At 40.1% G+C, this 20,691-nt stretch overlaps 1 protein-coding gene across 1 annotated transcript in view; it reads left to right on the plus strand.

The window, feature by feature from the left end:
- Positions 1-37: 37 nt before the first annotated feature.
- Positions 38-20,691, plus strand: part of LOC132381904 (zona pellucida-binding protein 1-like) — a 38,182-nt gene continuing 17,528 nt past the window's right edge. The window contains exons 1-6 of the mRNA XM_059951617.1: positions 38-179; positions 11,214-11,345; positions 12,822-12,974; positions 16,177-16,395; positions 16,618-16,694; positions 17,976-18,150. Of these exons, the coding sequence (XP_059807600.1) occupies positions 38-179; positions 11,214-11,345; positions 12,822-12,974; positions 16,177-16,395; positions 16,618-16,694; positions 17,976-18,150 (898 nt within the window). The remainder of the gene's footprint in view (positions 180-11,213; positions 11,346-12,821; positions 12,975-16,176; positions 16,396-16,617; positions 16,695-17,975; positions 18,151-20,691) is intronic.

The raw sequence follows: 20,691 nt of genomic DNA on the forward strand, positions 1-20,691 counted from the left end.
AGGAACATAGGCCTGATAAGTGGCTTTCCGGTCAACAATGTCGTCCAGCTGTGCTGGAGTCGAGCGTTGGGAACTTGGGTCAAGTATGCAGCTGGAGTTTGGTATACTGATTGTAATGAGAGCCAGAGACCGGAGCTTAGTCCGGAGAGGTGGTAAAAAGATGAGTGGGAAGAGGGTAGGTGAGATGTCAAGAGGCACATAGTGGATAGGAGTTCCAAGAGGGTACCTGCTAGATAGTAGTTCCATGTGTGAGATACCACCCATGCAACAGAGTCTGGTCTCTAGACATCTTTGTCTCCCTTGTCACTGGGTTGAGTCCCAGTTCTGAGAAGCTTGTATGGTGCTGGTGTGTTCCATGATATAAAGTACACACATGCAACACACACAGGTACCCTCTACTCGACTGTGTGATGTTTGGAACTTGCAAAGTTAGGGCCTTCAAGGACAATCCCAATGATGACAAACCCGAATGCTGATCCACAATCCTAGCATGGGTACTCAAACACTTTATGAGGCTGTCACTTTAAAGAACAAGCCTGTACCTTCATTTAGAAGAGCAAATTGAAGAAAGAAGATTGTCCTTACACACTGATCTTAGCAATCAAGAATGAGTTAGTCCAAAATCACAGTGACTCCCCATGGAATTATCAAAAGTCATGATCCTTCAGATCACTTTTTCACAGAACCAAAATTCAATATCAAGTGCACATGACCCAATCCTGGAAACCTCTGACAAAGCAAAGTGGAACTTCTGCGCCACACGTGAAAGCATCTTGGTCCCCCATCTCAGAGGGAGACAATGGGGTGACAATACCAGGTTGGAAAGAGATGCAGCCCTTTGGAAAGGCATGATTGGCAAGGATATAGTGAGGAATGAGAACTCCATTGTGGCCGTCCTTTTGACAAAATGTTGGAGCAGAGTCTTATTATGCTGAAAATCCTGTTTTATCATTAGAACGGGAGTATGCATCACAATACTTTGTCTAATTGAGCGACCAGAAAAATATCTCAGCGTCGATGGTACCAAGGCTGGTGCCAATCAGTGCTGGAATGAACACCAGATAATCCACCCAATTATTTCCATCAATCTGGACCCAAAGTAACAGCAATAATAGATGCATCGTTGCAAGATCAATGTCCAATTTCTCAAGGACCCCATGAAAAGAGATCAGATGGCACGTCACATTACAATCTGCTAACTCCCCGCCAGAATGTATCTAGAGCAGGGGTTCCCAACCAGGGGTCCCCAGATCCCTCAGTTAATGGTAGGGGGGTAATGGCATAAAAAAAGGGTTGGTACCCCTGATTTATAGTAACCATAACTTATGGACAGCTCTGAAGTCCACTTTAACTGGAACCTGTGAACAATCTCTTGGCATCCGAGAAGAATTCAGAGTAGATACAGTAGACTTAGAGGCAATCTTGAATTGGTCCAAAGTGATTAAGACCAACAGGTGATTAATTATTTTTGCAAAACTATATCTACTAAGTAACAAACAAAAAACCAAACATTTCCATGAATAATGCTAATCAGTGGTGTATACAACACAATTACTTCAACAGTAGCTTCTCAGCATATAAACAAATATAACTTTTAACACGTACAAACAAGCTGGTTTGTTAACAACTAATTAAAATATAACTTTTAACTAGGCTTCAAGAAATGTCATTCAAAGCACTTACTAAAAAATTCTTTTGTCCTTATGTAAGTTTCTGATTAACATTCACCTTTGTTGGCTTAGTCACATTTTTAGCAATAGATGCTTTTAAAAGTGGAATCTTAAAAGTATAAATATTAAGTTTCTTTGTGAGGTCTGCAAATCCAACAATGGGATTGGAATACATCAGAGCTTAATGTTCTTTCTCCTGCTCTCAGTCACTCAATTCAAACTGTCCTCAATTAATCCCATTAACAGGATTGACATCCTTCAACTGTAGAGATGTGTGGTTGTTTTGTCATTATTACTGTAAGTCTTCTGATATCCCTAAGGCGGGTAAGAGGTTAGTTAAACTGTTAAATTAATTTTACAGATTAAACAGAACATTAGAAGATTAGAAAGTTTTTGATAAGAACAGGCCGGTCAGCCCAACAAAGCTTGCCAAAATCCTATTCCCATAGTGTGTTAAATAACTACCAAGTTTAGATTTGGAAGTCTCGAAGGTAATACTCTCAACTACACATCTAGGTATTTTGTTCCATGTGTCCACAACTGGCTGTGTAAAGAAATGCTTCCTGATGTCAGTCTGAAATCTCCTCTTAACCAGTCTCCACCTATGGCCCTGTGTCATTGATGATGGATTAATTTTGAAGTAGCGGCTGGCATTCACCTTACTTATACTCTTAATGATTTTGAACAGTTCTATCACGTCTCCTTCCATTCTATGTAGCCTACAGTCTTGGAATGAGTTTACTCACCCTTCTCTAGACTCTCTCCAGTGCCTTCACATCCCTTACAGAATATGGTGACCAAAACTGTACACAGTATTCAAGGTGTGGCCCCACAAGTGCATTATACACCTTAAGAAGAATGTCTCTAGACTTGAACTCCACTGAGTGCATTATATAACCCAACATTAATTATCTTTCCTAATCACTTTCCTAATTATATATCAAGACATATAATGCATTGTTTTGATGTTGATAGTGATGAGTTTACCAGGATGCCCAAATCCTTCTCATACAGTGCACATTCTAATTCAAGACCCTCCACTGTATATTTATATACAATATTTCTACTTCCTGCATATACTACTTTACATTAAATTTCATCTGTCATTTATCTGCCCACATCTGCATTTTGTTTTGATCCAACTGTATTTATTTCCGTCCCCTGAATGTTATCAGCCCATCCTCTAACTTTGTGTCATCAGCAAATGTTACTAGTTTATTTGTTATGTGCTTATCCAAATCATTAAATTTAATTAGAAACAGCAGCAGCTCCAAAACCAATCCTGGCGGAACCCATCTTTGATGGTGAAAATTATCCTCTCACCATAACTTGTTGTTTTCTGTTTTTGGGCCAATTCTGCACCCATTTGCACACCTTATCCTGAAATCCTTATGTCCAGTAATTTGATTTTTAACCTCTCGTGAGGTACCTTGTTGAAAGCCTTCTGAAAGTCCAAGTAGATGTCAACCGCTTTATTGTTATCATAAATCTTAGTAGCCTCTTCATAGAACTCCAGCATATTAGTAAAACATGATTTCACTTTCTGGATCCATGCTGGCTTTCTGCTAACATGTCTGTTCTTATCATCTACTTTCCCATCTCATTCTTTATTATTGCTTCCATCATCTTACCTGAGATACACATTAAGCTTATTGGTCGACAGTTGTCAGGGTCAGTGTAGTTACCCTTCTTATATATTGGGACAAGGTTAGCCCATTACCAGTCCTTAGGGATTTCACCAGACTTTAATGACTTTTGAAAAATACATGTTAGGTGTTTGTATGGTATATATTATCACCAATCTCTTGAAGTACCTTTAGATATATGTTGTCTGGCCCTGAAGATTTATTAACTTTCAGCTGAAGCAGGACCTCGCTTTCTAAGATTTCTAAGTCACTTAAAACACCTTTTTTTCTCTACACTTACTGGCGTATTGTTAATGTCTTTGCAGGTAAATAATTTTAGTGAAATAAGTTAAGAGTATCCACCCAAGTCCTTCTGTATATAATTTAACACCCCACTATTATTCCTAATACATTTAACTTCCTCCTTAAATTTTCTTTTACTTTTAAATTATTGAAAACATTTCTTAGGGTCAATCTTAGCATTATCAGCAATATCCTTCCCAACCTGCCTTTTGGCAATCTGAATTTCCCTCTTGACTAAAGCTCTCATATTTTCATATGCCCTACGGTCAACATCATTACTATTTTTCTGTATTCCTTATATAACTGTGTCTTCTTCGATAATTTTTAATGTATATCTTTATTCAGCCATGTAGTTGATCTATTGTTTTTATTGCTTTTCCCGACCTTGGGTATGAACTTTTCCTGCACTGTATGTATTATCTCTTTAAGTCGATGCCATTGTTCCTCAACTAACTCGACATTAAGTGGTACCTTCTAGTTTACCTTCTTAAGTCTTTGTCGATTCTGCACAAACTTTGCCTTTCTGAAATTCAATTTAATGGCTTTGGTTTTTATTGATATACTCTCCCAAAAAACTTCAAGATCAACGATGTTACAATCACTTGTTCCTAAAGGCTCAACAACTTCTGAACTCAAAATTCCATAGTGATTGTTGGAGAATATCAAATTTGGACAGGCCTCCCCTCTTGTTGGTGCATTAACATATGGGGTCAAAAAACAATTACTCAATAACTCAATGAATTCAATTTCCTGTAATCCATTAGTCATTGGGTTCTCTCACTTAATATTTGGGAAATTAAAGTCACCCATAACTATAATATCACCCTCAGAACTTGCTTTTTTAATGTTCTGTTAGAGTTGTGTATTAAAATCAGTATCTACATTAAAGGTCTATTACATACATCCAATATTATTCCCTTATCCTTACAGCTTTCAATTCTCACCGACATATCTTCGCTAAGCTTTTCTTAAGTAATTTTTTAAAAAAAGTATATTTTTTAATTCTATATTCAACACCATCCTTTGAGGTCTGCCTGTTTTCAGTTGTTGCTATTATATCATACAGTACTTGTATGTACTTGCATATAATTCCAGGTCATTTATTTTACTTTTAGTACTTGCATTTATACAGTCTATTACTGACATTTTTCATACAATTCTGACCCATTTTTGTATTTTTGAAGGCTATAGTTGGTTTATGTCCGAATATGTTATTTTCCACTAAGATGTTTAAACAGTTGAGCCTGGCCTGTTCTAAGTTCCCAGCCTCCCCCACCGCCTCCCATCACTATTCCCTAGTTTAAACGGTCCTCAACTAACCGAAGCATACACTTATGCAGTGTATTAGTGCCCCTCCAGTCCAGATGCAACCCGTCCTGGCGGTACAGGTTCCATCTGCCCCAAAAGTCATCCCAATGTCCCATAAACCTCTGCCCCTCCAACTTACACATTGACTTTAGCCACACATTAAATCTTCTAATCTCCTCCGTCTTATCTGGACTGACGCGTGGCACAGGCAGGACTTCTGAGAAGACCACCTTGTCAGTTCTGCCCCGAAGCTTTCCACCTAACTCTTCAAATTTGTCTTGCAGAACTGACAGCTTGCTCTTAGCTATGTCATTTGTTCTGATGTGGACAATGACTACTGGATCCACCCCAGCTCTGGTCTGGAGCTTATCTGCTTATCCAGGGAGATCTCCTACTTGTGCTCCTGGTAGGCAACACACCGTACGAGACTGCTTGTTAGTACACACCTGATTCGCAACCCCCCCCCAATAACTGAGTCCCTTACTATCACTACTTTCTTTTCACGGGGTTTAGGTTTAGGATTAGAGAGGGTCCTGTGAGGCTGCTCCATCCTGCCTACCACCTCAGGGGTTTCATGATCATTGTTGAGCATCGTTAGGTGTTCAAAATGGTTGGACACTTCCAACTCTGGAGTTGATGCCCCCGGACAGTGTGCACCTCTTACTCTGCGGTTCCTTCCCACAGTAACTCACCTGTCTCTTTCTTTCTGCTCTGGAGTCTCAACCTGTGGCTCTCTTGGGGTGCACACTACCTCCCAAAAGGATATCTGGAACACATCTGCCAATTCTCTACAACACCGGTCAGCTACTTCCTCCTCAAGTTCAGCCACCTTGTTCTCAAGGTGTTGGATAATAAACAGATTAATTAGTGAATATAAACAAAGGTAGCTTTAAATTAGCACTAATTTTTAAAAGAGTGTCTCAATTTGATAATAATTAAGCTTTCATCTTGCTTTCCTTTCTATCCTTCACTTGCCCTTTTTGTTTCACATATATTTTCTGAGTGTTTTATCCTTTATATTTTATCCTTTTTTCTTTCCTTCTCCATCTTAAAGGAAACTCTCTGTGTTCTGCTGGTTTACCTTGTCGGCTCAACAAAAATGACCAAACAGATGATCACAAGCCAGTCAAAACTCTGAGTGAACAATTCCTACGTTACACAAATTCACTAGCGAGAACTTCTGAAATCACAGACCGTATTCATCAAGTTTTTGGAAGAGAGGGAGAGACAGGTAAGCCGCATCACCTTGATGTGGGTGTCATTACAACCTATGCGGATATTCAAGGTTTATAAGATGACACAAAAATGCTGTAGATAATGGAATCTGGAGCAAAAATCAAGCTTCTGGGGGAACTCAGCAGGTTCAGGCAGAATCTTTGGAGGCAAAGGAATTGTTGAAGTTTTAGGTCAAGTGTTTACAGAAGAGAGCCAGTGTAAAGAGCTGAGAGGGAGTGGTGAGGCAGAGGATGGCAGGCAACAAGTGGAACCAGATGAGATGCTGGGCACACGCAGCCAGGTGAAGGGAGGGGAGGGGTCAAGTCAAGAGTTAGTGATTGATGAGCAAAGGGAAGAGACAGATTAAGGAAGAGAAATAAAATATGACAAAGGGGTAGATGAGGGCTTGTGCTGGAGGTGGAGACGGGGTGGAAAGTGAACTAGAAACAATACACTGCAGATGCTGGAATCTGACATATAAGGAAGGTGACAAGTGGAACCAGATAACAAAATGATGAGGAGCAGATGAAACTAGTTGAAGAAACGGACAGGAGAATCAGAAGGTGCAGTGTTGGTTGATAGGCAGATGGAAATTGGTGGGGAAGAGGAATGGAACTGGGTGACAGAGGTGTGTGGTGAAACATGAGAAAGATACCACAGGGAGTATGAATTAAACAAAGTTAGAAAATTCAATGTTCATATCATTGGATTACAGATTTCTCAGGGAGAACATGAGGTACTATTCTTCTAATTTGTGGTTGGCTTCATCTTGGCAATGGAGAAGGTCGAGGACAGACAGGTCAATGTGAAAATGGGAAGGGGAGTTGAATTTTTTCTTAATGTCTGTCATTAGTTCTCTCTACCTAAGATCCACAAGCCTCTGTCTCCTAATTCCATCACCCATCCTCACATCCAGCTCCCATCTTTCTCCTTGCCTGATTCTACCTATCACCTGCCAGACAGTGTCGCACCTTTCTTTTTCAGCTTGTTATAACTTATATATTCTATGTCCACTGCACTTTCAGTCCAGATGCAGTGTTTTGACTGAAACGTTGACTCGTTCTTTGCCTCCATGGATGCTGCCTGACCTACTTAGTTCCTCTATTAGCTTTATGCTCAAAATTTATAATGCAGGAAGTTATGGGGGTTTTTTCAGTGCATTTAATATTGCTGGGTCAATAGTGGTTTTAAATACAATCTTAATACTTCAACATGACTGCTAAATGATAATTCTAAAATAATCCTGAAGAAATGTAATCAGTTTTGTGGTAAGAAAACACAATTGCAAGATAAACAGATTCTTCCTTGGCAGAGATCTATCCTTGAAATTGAAGAAATATTAACCAAGATTGTGGGAGTTTAACTTAACTGTTAAAGCTTGATTCGTAAGAGATTACGTTATATAAAGAGCTTTTGGGGGAACAAAACAACATGAGAACAAGGAGTAAGAATTTATCAAGGAAGAAACCAAATTAATGATTTGGATTGTCAACAATTCATCTGAGCAGTTCAGAAACAGAAGGGATGAAGCAGAGGTAAATGCAAGGCAAAATAAGTTGAATTTTGAACATATATACTGTAAATGCAGATCTATTTGAATGCACATAAAAATGTGTGGGTAAGTTTTCTGAACGACACACACCAGGCCCCTTTAAGGATCAACGATGGAAATGGTGAACAGCTTCAAGTTCCTGAAGGTCAATGTCTCAGGGAATCTTCCCTGAGCCCAACACATAGATGGCAAGTGGCAAGGTGAAGTGAAGGTGGCGATTACAGGTCTGGTTACATCCTTTGAATCCTTTATGAGTGAGACCTGTAGACAGGGGAACTGCAAATCTCTTTTCAAAGAAGGTGCAGCAAATGTAAGGATAGACCAGTCAATCTCATCTCAGTGTTAAGGAACTCTTAGTGGAAAATAATGACAAAATAATATGAGTAGAAAACAAGTGTAAATAAATTATCAATTGAGAACTTCAGTGGTGTAACAGGGCAGGAGTGTGGTTGATGTTATGTACATAGATTTCCAAATATATGTTAAATTCAGCACTATTTTAAAAAATGAACACAACTGAAGCTAGTGTTTTTCTAATAGTATTTAATTGAACAAATTTATGGAAATCAACATCTGTTAAGACATATGGACAATGTCTGCAGGTAAAGTTATATTGAACATTTATAAAATACCGACTACGCAATTTCATGTAGCAGCTTTCGAATGGGTGGAGAGAAGAGCTGCTAGAAAAAATACACATATGAAAGATTTGAGTGACATTGAGGTAGAAGGACTATTTAATTTGTTTTCTGTAGAAGTTTGAGACCAGAGATATCCAAAATCATGGAGATTCTGATTTTATTCTATTAGAAGGTTGACTAATCAGAGAACAATTTAAGGTAATTGTTAGACAACATGAGGAAAAACTTATGTGCTTGTTATCAACATGAAAGATTCTGCAGATGCTGGAAATCCAGAACAATGCATACAAAATGATGGAGGGACTCAGCAGGTCAGGCAGCATCTATGCAGAGGGATAAATGGTTGACATTTCAGGCCGGGTTATGATTGTTATTGAACTGATTGGAAACCATGCATATAGGAATTATAACATTCAAAACATAACTTGAGTGGGAGAGGAAATATTTTGAGGAATTATGGATTATGGAAAGGGATAAAAAAGACATTTCATTCAAGGCCCAAAGATTTATATTCAGATTCATTTATCGCATGTGCATTGAAATAAATAGTGAAATGCACTGTTTGAATTAACAATCATCACAACCTAACTATGTGCTGGGGTCAGTCTGTAAGTGTCGCCACGCTTTTCAGTGCCAGCATAGCATACCCATAATGCTCGGCAGAACACATAATGGATAATAAGACCACAGAACATAGGAACAGAATTAGGCCATTTGGTGCATCAAGTCTGCTCCGTCATTTCATCATGGTTGTTTCATTTTTCCTCTTAGCCCCAATCTCCTGCCTTCTTCCTGTATCACTTCATGCACTGACCAATCACAAATCTATCAACCTATAGGGACATATCTGAATTGGGACAAGACTTAAGACTGGGATGCGATTTGGGATAATGCTGCCGATGCTTCGAAAAACCCAAATCCTTGGTATATACACTTGAAATTTTGTCATAGAGCATATCTAACACCAAGAATTAGACATCAAATGGGACTGGTTCCTGACCTATATTGCTCATTTTGCCCCCACGGAACCATTAGCTCTTTTATACATGTTGTATGGGAATGTCCAGGGGTTTTTGGTTTGTGGGGGAAGATTATCAGTACTCTTACAGAACTAACGGGGGTACAATTACCACTGTACATCTTCTAAACAACGATTCCCACATTTCCCTTATGGAAAAAACACGTAAAGTGTGGCTGGTGGGCTTGACTGCAGCTAAGAAGATTGTAGTCCTGCGTTGGAAACCTCCCCATGATATTTCAAGTACTCACTGGCTTCAGAGCTTTTTGGACATTTCTTACCTGGAATGACCAAACACAATCTTAATGTGAACAAATTTGATATCTAACTTAAAAGATCTTCTGCTAAAATAGGAATGCTCCATCTGTGTATGCTCTGCTATTCAGTTGGTTGCTGGAGGGGAGAGGGATGGGGGGGGGGAGAGAGAAAGGTGGAGGGGGGAGGGATGGAGATGGGGTGGGGATCAGGAAGAAGATGAGGGGTGGGGGGGATGGTGATGAAGGTTGGGGGGTGGCTGGGTTAAACAGTCAAAATGTAATTGACAACCGGTTGTATTGAATGTAATTTGTTGGTGTTGCAATAAAAATCAGTGATTAAAAAACTCTATCAACCTCTGCCTTAAATATACATAAAGAATCGGCCTTCACAGCTGCCAGTGACAACAAATTCCACAGACAGCTAAACACAGAAGGCAACAAAGCAACAACAGCAAAACAAGCCCCATTCATTCCTACCTCTGAAATACACACACGCACACGGACATGCGCACACACACGCACACGCACACATCTCCTAACAGCAGGACGGGCCATCTCCAGCCTCCAGTGGACTTGCAGATTCGCCAAAATTGGGCTTCAACTTCTCTGGCTACTGGGCCTTGACTTCGAGACATCCGAGTGACCTTCAGGCTTTGATTTTTGATATTGACCCCGACTCATTAATGATGACCAATGAGCACCCTGATCGCCAGGCCTCAAATGCTAGGCTCTCCGATGACTGGGACCCCAACCAATAAGCCACAAAATCCAGTCTTGCTGACTTGATAGACTGAATAGCCTAATTCTGCTCTTGTGTCATGTCACCATCACTTGCAGCTTCTTCCATGTAGAACTTCAATCCCAGAACTTGCTGATGACTCACTGACCTGGTCTGCCAGCCTGACATCTGATCACAGCATCCTTTATCACTTGTCCATATCGCTGGCCATCAAATGCAGAATGGAGGCCTTGACTCTGCTCTGACCTCTAATTCCCCAATATCCATGTCTCTAAACCCTAACCTGACCCCTAACTCACCTCTCTAATCCCAAAACTATCCTTATCAACCTAAAACAAAACAACTAAAAAGGGCTGAATGACTTCCTTCGGTTTCTAATACACCGAACCTCAGTGCTAATGGTGTAACCCTTACTCTACTCTAACCGAATGTCCAAATCCTGAAGCTAAAGAATTATTGTCACTAATATAATATACGAAAGCGACAGGAGCGTAGAGGTTAGATTATTGGGTTGCGTTAGGTTGCAAGGCTTTTTTGACTATTGATTGCAGTTAGGGCAGGAAGAAGGCACAAGGTAAAGGATCCCTCCCTGATCGATCAATTAATCATTCCTGAAATCTGGCCCTAAATTCAAAGGCAATGGTCCCAGCTATTCAAAAAATAGTAGAGAAAATACATAACAGCTAAGCATTTTCAAAACAATGAATGTTTCTCACTCAATTAAATCAGGTAGTGGATGTGCTTCCTCCCATTCATTTCAAATTATTGGAAAGTGCCCTTGGATCCCCTCCTCAGTTTGCCTTCAAGAAAGATAAACATTGGGAAATTGTGGAATTATTGAAATGTATTGCGATATACATTCAGGTGTCTCAACTTGCCTTTCAGTTGAAGTTTTCATCCCATTGAAAGGATCTCCTGTTGCTATTTACTGTCTGACCCCAGAGTTGAGTCAGAAAACCATCAGCAATCCTGTGACTTTCTGGTGGAGAGAGGGGATATCCCAGGCACATGTCACAGGTATGTTAATCAAAACTGAGACTGCAACTAATGGAGAGTCAAGGAATGAAATATGTTGTTGAATGGAGTCAATATGAGCAGTAGTCAGCAACAAAACTGATTCTTCTCTCTAATTTTCATTAAGAAAAACTTTCTAATTATTTTGTTAATTTATTGCCCTCCTACTTCTCCGTTTTCTTAAATTCCTGTGACTTCACACCATTCCCTTTAGGATAAAGTGGGTGGAGTAAGAAAATAAGTTGTTTCCTTGCCATTTTAGCAAGCTTCTTCCATTAATTTCTGCCGAATTACTGTATCTGCCGTCACTCTCACTAACTGAAAAAGCAAATACATAATGGGGGTGATAATTTAAGGGAGTAAACGGATAACAAAAATAATATTTTTTAAAAATCCTATTTACCTCACCAGTAATGCTGTTCCTAATTCAAATATTTACATTTATTGGGAAGCAAATATTTGCTTTTATTATAAAAAGTGTCCAATTTATAATTTTTGTTATTTCCACTGCTCAGAGAAAACAAGTTTATTTAATTTGAAAATTCAGTTGTGGAATCCTGATTATATAGGTACCTTTTTGAACTGTTGAAGGTTGTGGCCTTTACAACTTAACCAAGCTTTGAGCTCTAACCTGTCACTATTTTTTGGGTGAAAACTATTTTCAACTCTTCTTGAATCCTAACTTAAGTCGGTGTCTCCTAACTATCAGATTTCTGAGAAGGGAAATAGGCAAAGAAAATACACCAGTGCTTGTACTTCCTCATAAGGCTGAGGAAATTTGACATGTTCCCAATAACCCTGACCAATTTTAACAGATGCACCACAGAAAGCATCCTATCTGGATGTATCAAGGCTAGGTAACGTATCTGTTCAGGACCGCAAAAAATTGCATTGTTGTGAACACATCATGAAACCCATTCTCCTCGCCACTGTTTTGGGAAAGTAGACAACATGATCAAGGACTCCTCTCATCCTGGTCATTCTCTCTTCTTCCTCCCATCATACCGAAGATTCAAAAACTTGAAAACATGCACAATGAGGCACATCATCTTCTATCTCTCTGTCTTAAGACTATCTTGAACAGTCTTCTTATATGGTCATGTGTTCCTCTTCACAAATGCATTAACATATAGTGCTTTCATGAGGCTGCTTCACTCCACTTTGGTAAAACTGTACCTTGGTACAGAAAAACTTTTACTCCTGGTATAAGATGAGTCCCTGCTGCAAATCTGTATCATAAGTGAAGGGCTATTTTTGAAGAGTAGGGCAATGGACTGACTGGTTAGTCCTTTTAGAGGGCTGGCTTAGCGTACTTTATTTTAATTAGAGAAATAGCACAGAATAACCTCTTCTGGTCCTTTGAGCCGCATTGGCAGCAATCCAGCAATTTAACCCTAGCCTATATTGGGTCAGATAACTTTCTACTATTTTGTAGAATTCATTGATTCTCTCTGATGACCCCTGAATTAATCTGTCTAGGAGGAGAGGGTGATCAGTACAGAGTGCGGCTTGATGGGAGTCTGATGTTGCTAAACTGGGAAACTTCGAAGGCCACTGGTTTCTATTACTGCACCACAAAGTACATCTATGACCAGAAGGAACAGAGGCTCACACTCCGTTTTTGTTTAGTAGGTGAGCCAACTTTCACGATGTTAACTAAAAATTCAAAGAATAATTTTTTGCTTCTCTTTATCAAAATTCACTAGAGTGTAAATCACTTGGAAAGCACCAACTTCTATGCTATGTAGTTGAAAATACATTTTCCTGTAGTGAAATGCAAGAGCAAAATGTCCTGCATCATTCAAAAACTTTTTTGGGTAGTTGTTGATGAGTTGTGTTTGCATGACTGACACTATTTCATTGTGAATCATGCATCCATGTGAGCTAATCTCCTGATTCTTTGATCCTTCGTAACATCTGAAAAGTCACTTAAGATTGTGCCGAGTTATTAATAGAAATAACATGCAGTCGACTAGAAAATCTGCTGGTCTAGCACCACTCAAATCCCTCTGTACTGTTAAAATGATTATTATTTGCTACCCACACAACATTTAAGCTTTGCTTGTTCTGTGTAGATGTGAATGCTACTGGACAACAGTTGTTAAGATAGCTCGCCCTGTTCTTCTTGGGCAGTGGTATGATTGTTGCCCTTTTGAAACAGGTGGGAACTTCTGACTGTAGCAATAAGAAATTGAAAATGTCTTTGAACACACCTACCATTTGATTGGCATAGGTTTTCAGAGTCCTACCAGGTACTCCATCAGGGCATGTCACCTTGAAAGACAGTCTGATCAGCCCCCGAGACAGAGATCACAGGGCCACTGGGTGCTACACAGATCCTCATAGCTGTAGGCTTTATTCTCCCTTTCAAAGTGTTGAGTTCATCTGGGAGGGAAGCATTGCTGCTATTCATGATGTCAGGCTTCACTTTGTACAAAGCAATGGTTTGCAAACTCAGCCAGAGTTGATACGCTGTTGAAATAGTCCTCTGCAAATTATACCTGGTTTTCTTGTATAGTCCTGGGTCGCTAGACTTCAATGTCACAGATCCAGCCCTCAGAAGGCTATAATAAAGTTCATGGTTCATCCATGACTCTTGATTCGGGTATGTACAGTCAGTGTCAACTGTGACATAATCATTCAGAATCAAAGATGAATCCCTCAATCTAGTCCAGTCCACCTATTCAAAGCAGTCCTCCTGCGCTTCCCTTCTCCACACCTTTTTGATCCACACAACTGGTGGTACAGTCCTCAGTTTCTGCCTATACGCAGGGAGTAGAATTACAGCCAGGTGTTCAGACTTTATCTAAAGCATGGGTGTGGGATAGCACAGTAAGCACCCTTGATGGTAATGCAGCAGTGGTCCAGTCTGTTGGTTCCTTTGGATCTACAAATGATTTGTTGGCAATAATATAGGGACTTTTTCAAGCTGGCCTTGTGAAAATCCCCCAAATTGATAGGAAAGGCATCAGGATATGCTGTTTCATACCTGTTCGCTCAGTCCTTCTAGAGCCTGTTCGACGCTGGCCTGAGGTGGGATGTACACTGCTACCAAGATGTTTGCTGAGATTTCCGTGGCAGATATAATGGCTGGCACTTGATCGTGAGATGCTCCAGGTTGGGTGAGCAGGACTGCGGCAGCACCAAGATATTTGTATACCCCAAGGAGTTGATCATAAAGCATATTCCATCTCCTTTGCCTTTGCAAGATTTGCAGTCCTATCTTGATTCTTGATTGGTAAAGGGTTTAGGGTTATGGGAAGGAGGTGGGAGAATGGGCTTCAGATCAATATAGCCATGACTGCTGCTGTAACATATTGTAGTTAAGTTCTGTCCTTTGGTGCCCTATCACAGATTTGACTTATCACACAATGGCCCCAAACCAGGAATCTCCAACTCCCTAATTCCTCCTAAACAAGCCCCTTCCTCTAATTGTGCAACCTCTGATCATGAAATGACAACTTTCCAATGCAAGCTATAACCTTAACTCCCAAACACAAGACATTTTGCAGATGCTGGAAATCCAGAGCAACATTCACAAAATACTTGAGGAACTCAGCAGGTCAGGTGGCATCTATGCAAATGAATAAACAATTGACGTTTCAGTCTGACATGCTTCTTCAGAACAGGAAAAGAAGGTGGGGGTGGGGAAGGAGGACCACCTAGAGGGTGAAGGGTAAAGCAGGACGAGTGGGAAAGGTAAAGGGCTGGAGAAGAAGGAATCTGATAGGAGAGGAGTGGACCATAGTAGAAAAGGAAGGAGAAGGAACACCAGTGGGAGGTGATAGGCAGATGAGAAGAGGTAAGAGACCTCAACAGATTCACAGGTGAAGTGTTGCGTCACCTGGAAGGATTATTTAGAGCCCTGAATGGGGGTGAGGGAGGAGGTATATGGACAAGTGTAGTATATTTGTTGTTTGGAGGGATATGTGCCAGGAGGGCGAATAGTGGGGAGGGTCAAATGGATAAGGGAATCATGGAGGGAGCAGTCCCTGTGTAAGGTAAAGAGTGGTGGTTGGGGGGTAGGAGGTAAAGATGTGTTTGGTGATAGGATCCCACTGAAGATGGCAGAAGTTGTGGAGAATGAGGGGTTGGATGCTGAGGCTCAGGGGGTGGTGGATAAGGATGAGAAGAACTCTACCCCTGTTAAGGCAGCAAGAAGATGGGATGAACACAGATGTCTGGGAAATGGAGTATATGCAGGTGATGGCAGTATCAATTGTGGAGGAAGGACAACCCTATTCTTTGAACGAGGGCATCTCCTGGAAAGGAAACTTTAACTTTCATTCCCCAATACCCTACCTCATCTTCCTTCATTCCAACAATGGCTGACTTCATTCTTCCCTTCCCTCAAGTCTCTGATTTTTCTCTGCCGGCCATGACTGATCATGTAGCCAAATTTCTCTGACTCTGACCCTCCAAAGGCTAAGCTATTGCTCAACCCATGAAGTTAAACCCAACCCCCAACACCCTGCACTCCAATCCCATTCTCTGCTGGCTGAATGTACTACCACCATTCACCTATGACATCCTCACCATTTATATCTGACCCCATATTTCCCACGCCACCCAATGACCTCTGTCATTATGCAGACTCCTGTGTCACTACCTAAAGGCCTGATCTCAATTCTATGCAGTACATTTTCCTTTCCTTACATTGACTTGGTTTAGACTGATCAGTTTTCTGGGGTTCATCGTGGTTTTGAGCAAGAACTGGATACAAGTTTGAGTTAGGGGCAGGGAACCATGCTGATATTTCCTGTTTTACAAATGAGACTCAATCCAGATAATATGTAAAGTAAAACATAGTAAAATATGTTTTCTTCTGCTTCAGCTTACCACATGCCATTTCGAAGTCTCCAAGTTAATGTGCAATTTAAAACTACAACCTGTGAAAAGATTTATGTGCAGAATTCTGTTAAATCTCTGAAGACAGTGTTGGGCTTTATGTGTGAGCAACTTTCCTGTGTGATATTATATACAACCTTTAATTGTATACAATGGCAAACATCAGAAGGCACGTTGGAACATCACATTCAGCTCAATATCACAGGTATATAGATGTGGACTAAATTACAAGGACTACTTCATAATAAGTTTTTTTAAAAAAGCAAGGCAAGGACAGTCAATGCAAGTGAATAAATTCAATATCTGATGTGGAACTAAGCCTCACTGTTCAGTAGTGCAAAACAGGATATGTGACTAAATCTCACAGTGCAGTCTTGTCTAAGTTTCTTCCTTTTCTACATAAAGCTGATTTTCTTTTCCAACACAGTGCAGCCACAAAGTGAAGATGTAATTATACCATGCAAAACTGGCCAAGAATGCCACAATGAAAAGATATTAAGGGAGGTAAGGACTATATGGGGAGTAGATTAATTCCTTTACCAAACAATACTTAATGTATAAGTATTGCTTGCTCTGGGATTATTTGAAGGAATATGAAAAAGTAAACTTTACTATATATTTCACTGCTAATCTACTTGTCTTGGTAGTGTTTGGTAGGATACTGTGGCTTTAATTAATTTGCAGTACCCTTGCTTAGTTAGTGTTAGATTTGTGAGTGTAGAAGGAAAAATGCTCTCTTACTAATGCTGTGCCTGTGTTAACATATTGAGGGAATGTTATTCTTCCAGCATGTTCCAAGGGCAGTTTACCAGTCTTGCTTCAAGTAAATCAGCAAAATCCACCAAAATGCAAGGTTATTACTGCATGTTCAGACCCATACTCAATATGAACCCAGGCTCATACATTTAATTGTAAATGTTGTTTTAATTTAGCTTGTTATTGTAGTATTGGGAGTCACCATTTGCAATATAGGTCTGAAACAACAACCATGTGAAACATCCATTCCCTCCATCACCTGCATGCATATATAAGGCACACTGCAGTTATTCACCTCAGGCTAGTCTGGCAGCACCTGAGTGAAACTTTGGCGATGATGGAATTAGACTTCTTGTTTTCTTGCTATATGTCCTGAGTTTAATTTGTTGTATGGAACTTATGGGGAAGACAGATTGCCAGTCATATCAATTGGTGATCATACTGTTCTTATCACAACTTGTTCTTAGCACATAACACTTCTGAATTGAATGACATTTTACACTTGCTGGCTTCCTGCTCTCCTAGCATCCAAAGTATGGAAGCGTTTCAGTACAGCCAAAAGTGAGGGGCATAGGGCTTTGAATGATATAAGGCTGCAGCTTAGTATTGGAGTAGAGAGCTGTTCAGTATTTCAGTGAAGCACCTCTATTATTGGCATCTGGCAAACTTGGAGTTCAGCGACCAGTATTGCGCAGCATGGCTTCTGAAGATCTAGCTCAATATGGTGAAAAACAAAATGGCATCATAATTGGGTTGTGGCTCCAATGGAAGTCACTCAAGTTACAGGAAAACACACAAATAAGATCCATTTTTGATTTACAAACAGGCATGAAGAATGTTAAGTGGACATGAAATACATGGGCATGAAGTTTGGATGTTGGGCAATAAATGTCAAAGTAGGCATGAAATGTGTGAGAACTAAGTCTAAAGAGTGTATAGGTTGCTATGAATTAGATGTTAAAAATGTCATGTAAGTTTCTTATGCATCTCTTTGGGGAAAGGTAACTGATAAACTCCTTGTTTTTACAGGCCTACCAGGAAATACATACATTTATTACCCAATCTAAGCCTGTGATGGAGGCTTCCAACAATGTTCCTCCTCTGTACTATGTGCAGGGAAGTCTCAAGGCAATGAAGGTGGACCACTGCTTGACAGGAATGGGGAAGTTATTTGGGAAGAACAAACCCTGCATGGATTGCTGTGGTAAATATATTTTATATTATTCAAACATGATATGCAAATGAATTACTGTTTTTGATGAAGAAATCAAGAATAAAGGGACATAATTTTAAAATTGAAGACAGACTGTTCAAAAATCCTATTAAAGAAGCACATTTTCTTTACAAAAGGTTGAAAGGAGTGAAGAAGTATCTTCCCCTTGTTGCTAATAGAATTTCTTTAATATTATTTTTTGGAATCTGGGCATCACCAGCAAGGCCATAATATATTGCCCAGCCCTAACTGCCCATAAAAGTGTGATGTTCAGATACATTGTTGAATTGCGGTATTCCTTCATCTGAAGGTAATCTTACAATGTTGTTGGGCAGGGAGCTGTAGGATTAAAACCCAGCAACAACGAAGAACAAGCAATGTATTTTCAAATTGGAATGGTGCATGGCTTGGAGAGAATTCTACAGATGGTGGTATTCCCCTGTTGCTGTTGCCCTTGTCTTTCTTTGTTTTAGATCTCGCGGGTTTTGGAGATGTTGGCAGAGTAGCCTGGGTGAGTAATTGCAATGTGTTTTGTATATGTGCACTAGTGAAAGAGTGAATAAATGTTTATGATGGTTGTTGGGTGTGCCAATCAAGTAGGCTGATCTGTGGATGATGTTGAGGTTCCTGAGATTTGTTAGCATTGTACTTATCCAGGTAGTTGGAGAATATTCCATCATGCTCCTTATCTGTGCCCTGTAGAGAATAGAAAAGCATTACAGGGAAGGGGGTATATCTTTCTCTGCACAATACTCAGCTTTTGACCTGCTCTTCTTATGTGGCTGATTAGTTTCTGGTCAATGGTGAGCCCCAGTACAATGATGACTAGGGATTCAGTGAAGGCAATGCTACTGGATGTCAAGAATTGTTGCTTAAAATCTCTCTGTTGCAGATATTATTGCCAAATATTTATCAGTTCACAGATGAATAAAGTCAAGGTTTTGTTGCATTCCAGCAGTTTCTTATGAGTTGGAAAAGGAAAAGAAGAGATGCTGGAAATTCAGAGCAACATACACAAAATTCTGGAAGAACTCAGCATGTCAGGTAGCATCCATGGAAATGAATATACAGTCAATATTTCAGACTGAAATCCTTCATCAGCACTGGAAAGGAAGTGGGAAGATGCCAAAATAATAAAGTGGGGGCAAGGGGAAAGAGGACAAGCTAGGTGGATTGGGGAGGGGGGGATGAAGTCAGAAGCTGGGAGGTGATAGGTGGAGAAGGTAAAGGACTGGATAAGAAGGAATCTGACAGGAAAATAGAGTGAACCATGGAAGAAGGGGAAGGAGGAAGGGCACTGGGGGAGGGAGTAGGGAGGTGTGGAGAAAAGTTAAGAGGCTAGAGGCCAGAATAGGAGAGGGTAGAGGAAGAATGAAAAAATACCAAAGGTTGGAGGCTTTCTAGATGGATTATGAGGTGTTGCCCCTCCAACCTGAAAAGGAATACAACATTATACAATTATTACTGATCATTCCAATGTCATCGTTAAGATAGAGCAGTTAAGACGACTAGGCCCAGGACACTACATTGAGGAGTTCCTGCAGTGAAGTCCTGGGGCTGGAATAACTGTTCTCTGACATCCATAACTGTTTCCCTTTATGTGAGGTATGATTCCAGTCAGTGGAGTATTTTCCATTCAATGTTCATTGTCTTCAGTTTGGCTTGGAGAAGATCCTACAAGCATTGGTGTTCCCATGTCTCTACTGCCCTTTATTTTTTTGTGGTAGACCTCACAGGTTTAGGAGCTGCTGGCAGAGCAGCCTGGTGAGTAACTGCAGTGTTTTGTACTGTATGTATGCACTGATGATGGAGGAAATGATGTTTATGGTGGTTGTTGGATGTGCCAATCATTAAGGCTGATTTGTTCTGGATGGTGTTAATCTTCCTGATATTTGCTGGCAAGTTGAGAATATTCCATCAGGTTCATTACCTGTGCCTTGCAGAGGGTTTCTTCCTTAGTGTAAGCGTAGTCACTCTCAACTCAATTCTAGAAATCGGCTCTTTAACTATGTGTGAACCAAGGGTGTGATAGGATATGGAGCTGAATAACCCTGGCAGAACTCAAACTGCATTGATGAGTGAGTGAGTTATTGGTAAGTAAATGCTACTTCATAACACTGCCAATGGTAATGTTCATCAAACAGCAGTCTTTAAAACAGAGATTAGTAAATTTTTATAAGGTAGGTCAATAAGGAATACAAAATGAAAATACATGTTTTTATATACCATTCACTAATTCAACATGCATAGCAAAATGCCCTAAAGCAGCAATGTGATAAAGATAAGGGTGAGGGTGATGACTGAAAGACAAGTAAAGCCATGAATATTGATACAATTATACCTAAAACTTATCTTAAACTTATGTCCTCTAATTTTTCTACTTCTGATATAGAGGAAAGATATGTGATTAGCGTGAACACCTTTAGGGCAGAAAGAGCTGAAAGACCGATACCTTTTCCCTTTGTCCAGATGCAAAAATAATATTTAATGGGTCGATTGCCTTCTTATGCTTTTCACACAGTGACTTGTGGA

Source organism: Hypanus sabinus, chromosome 27 (assembly GCF_030144855.1).
Source record: "Hypanus sabinus isolate sHypSab1 chromosome 27, sHypSab1.hap1, whole genome shotgun sequence".
In the NCBI taxonomy this organism is placed as follows: domain Eukaryota; kingdom Metazoa; phylum Chordata; class Chondrichthyes; order Myliobatiformes; family Dasyatidae; genus Hypanus; species Hypanus sabinus.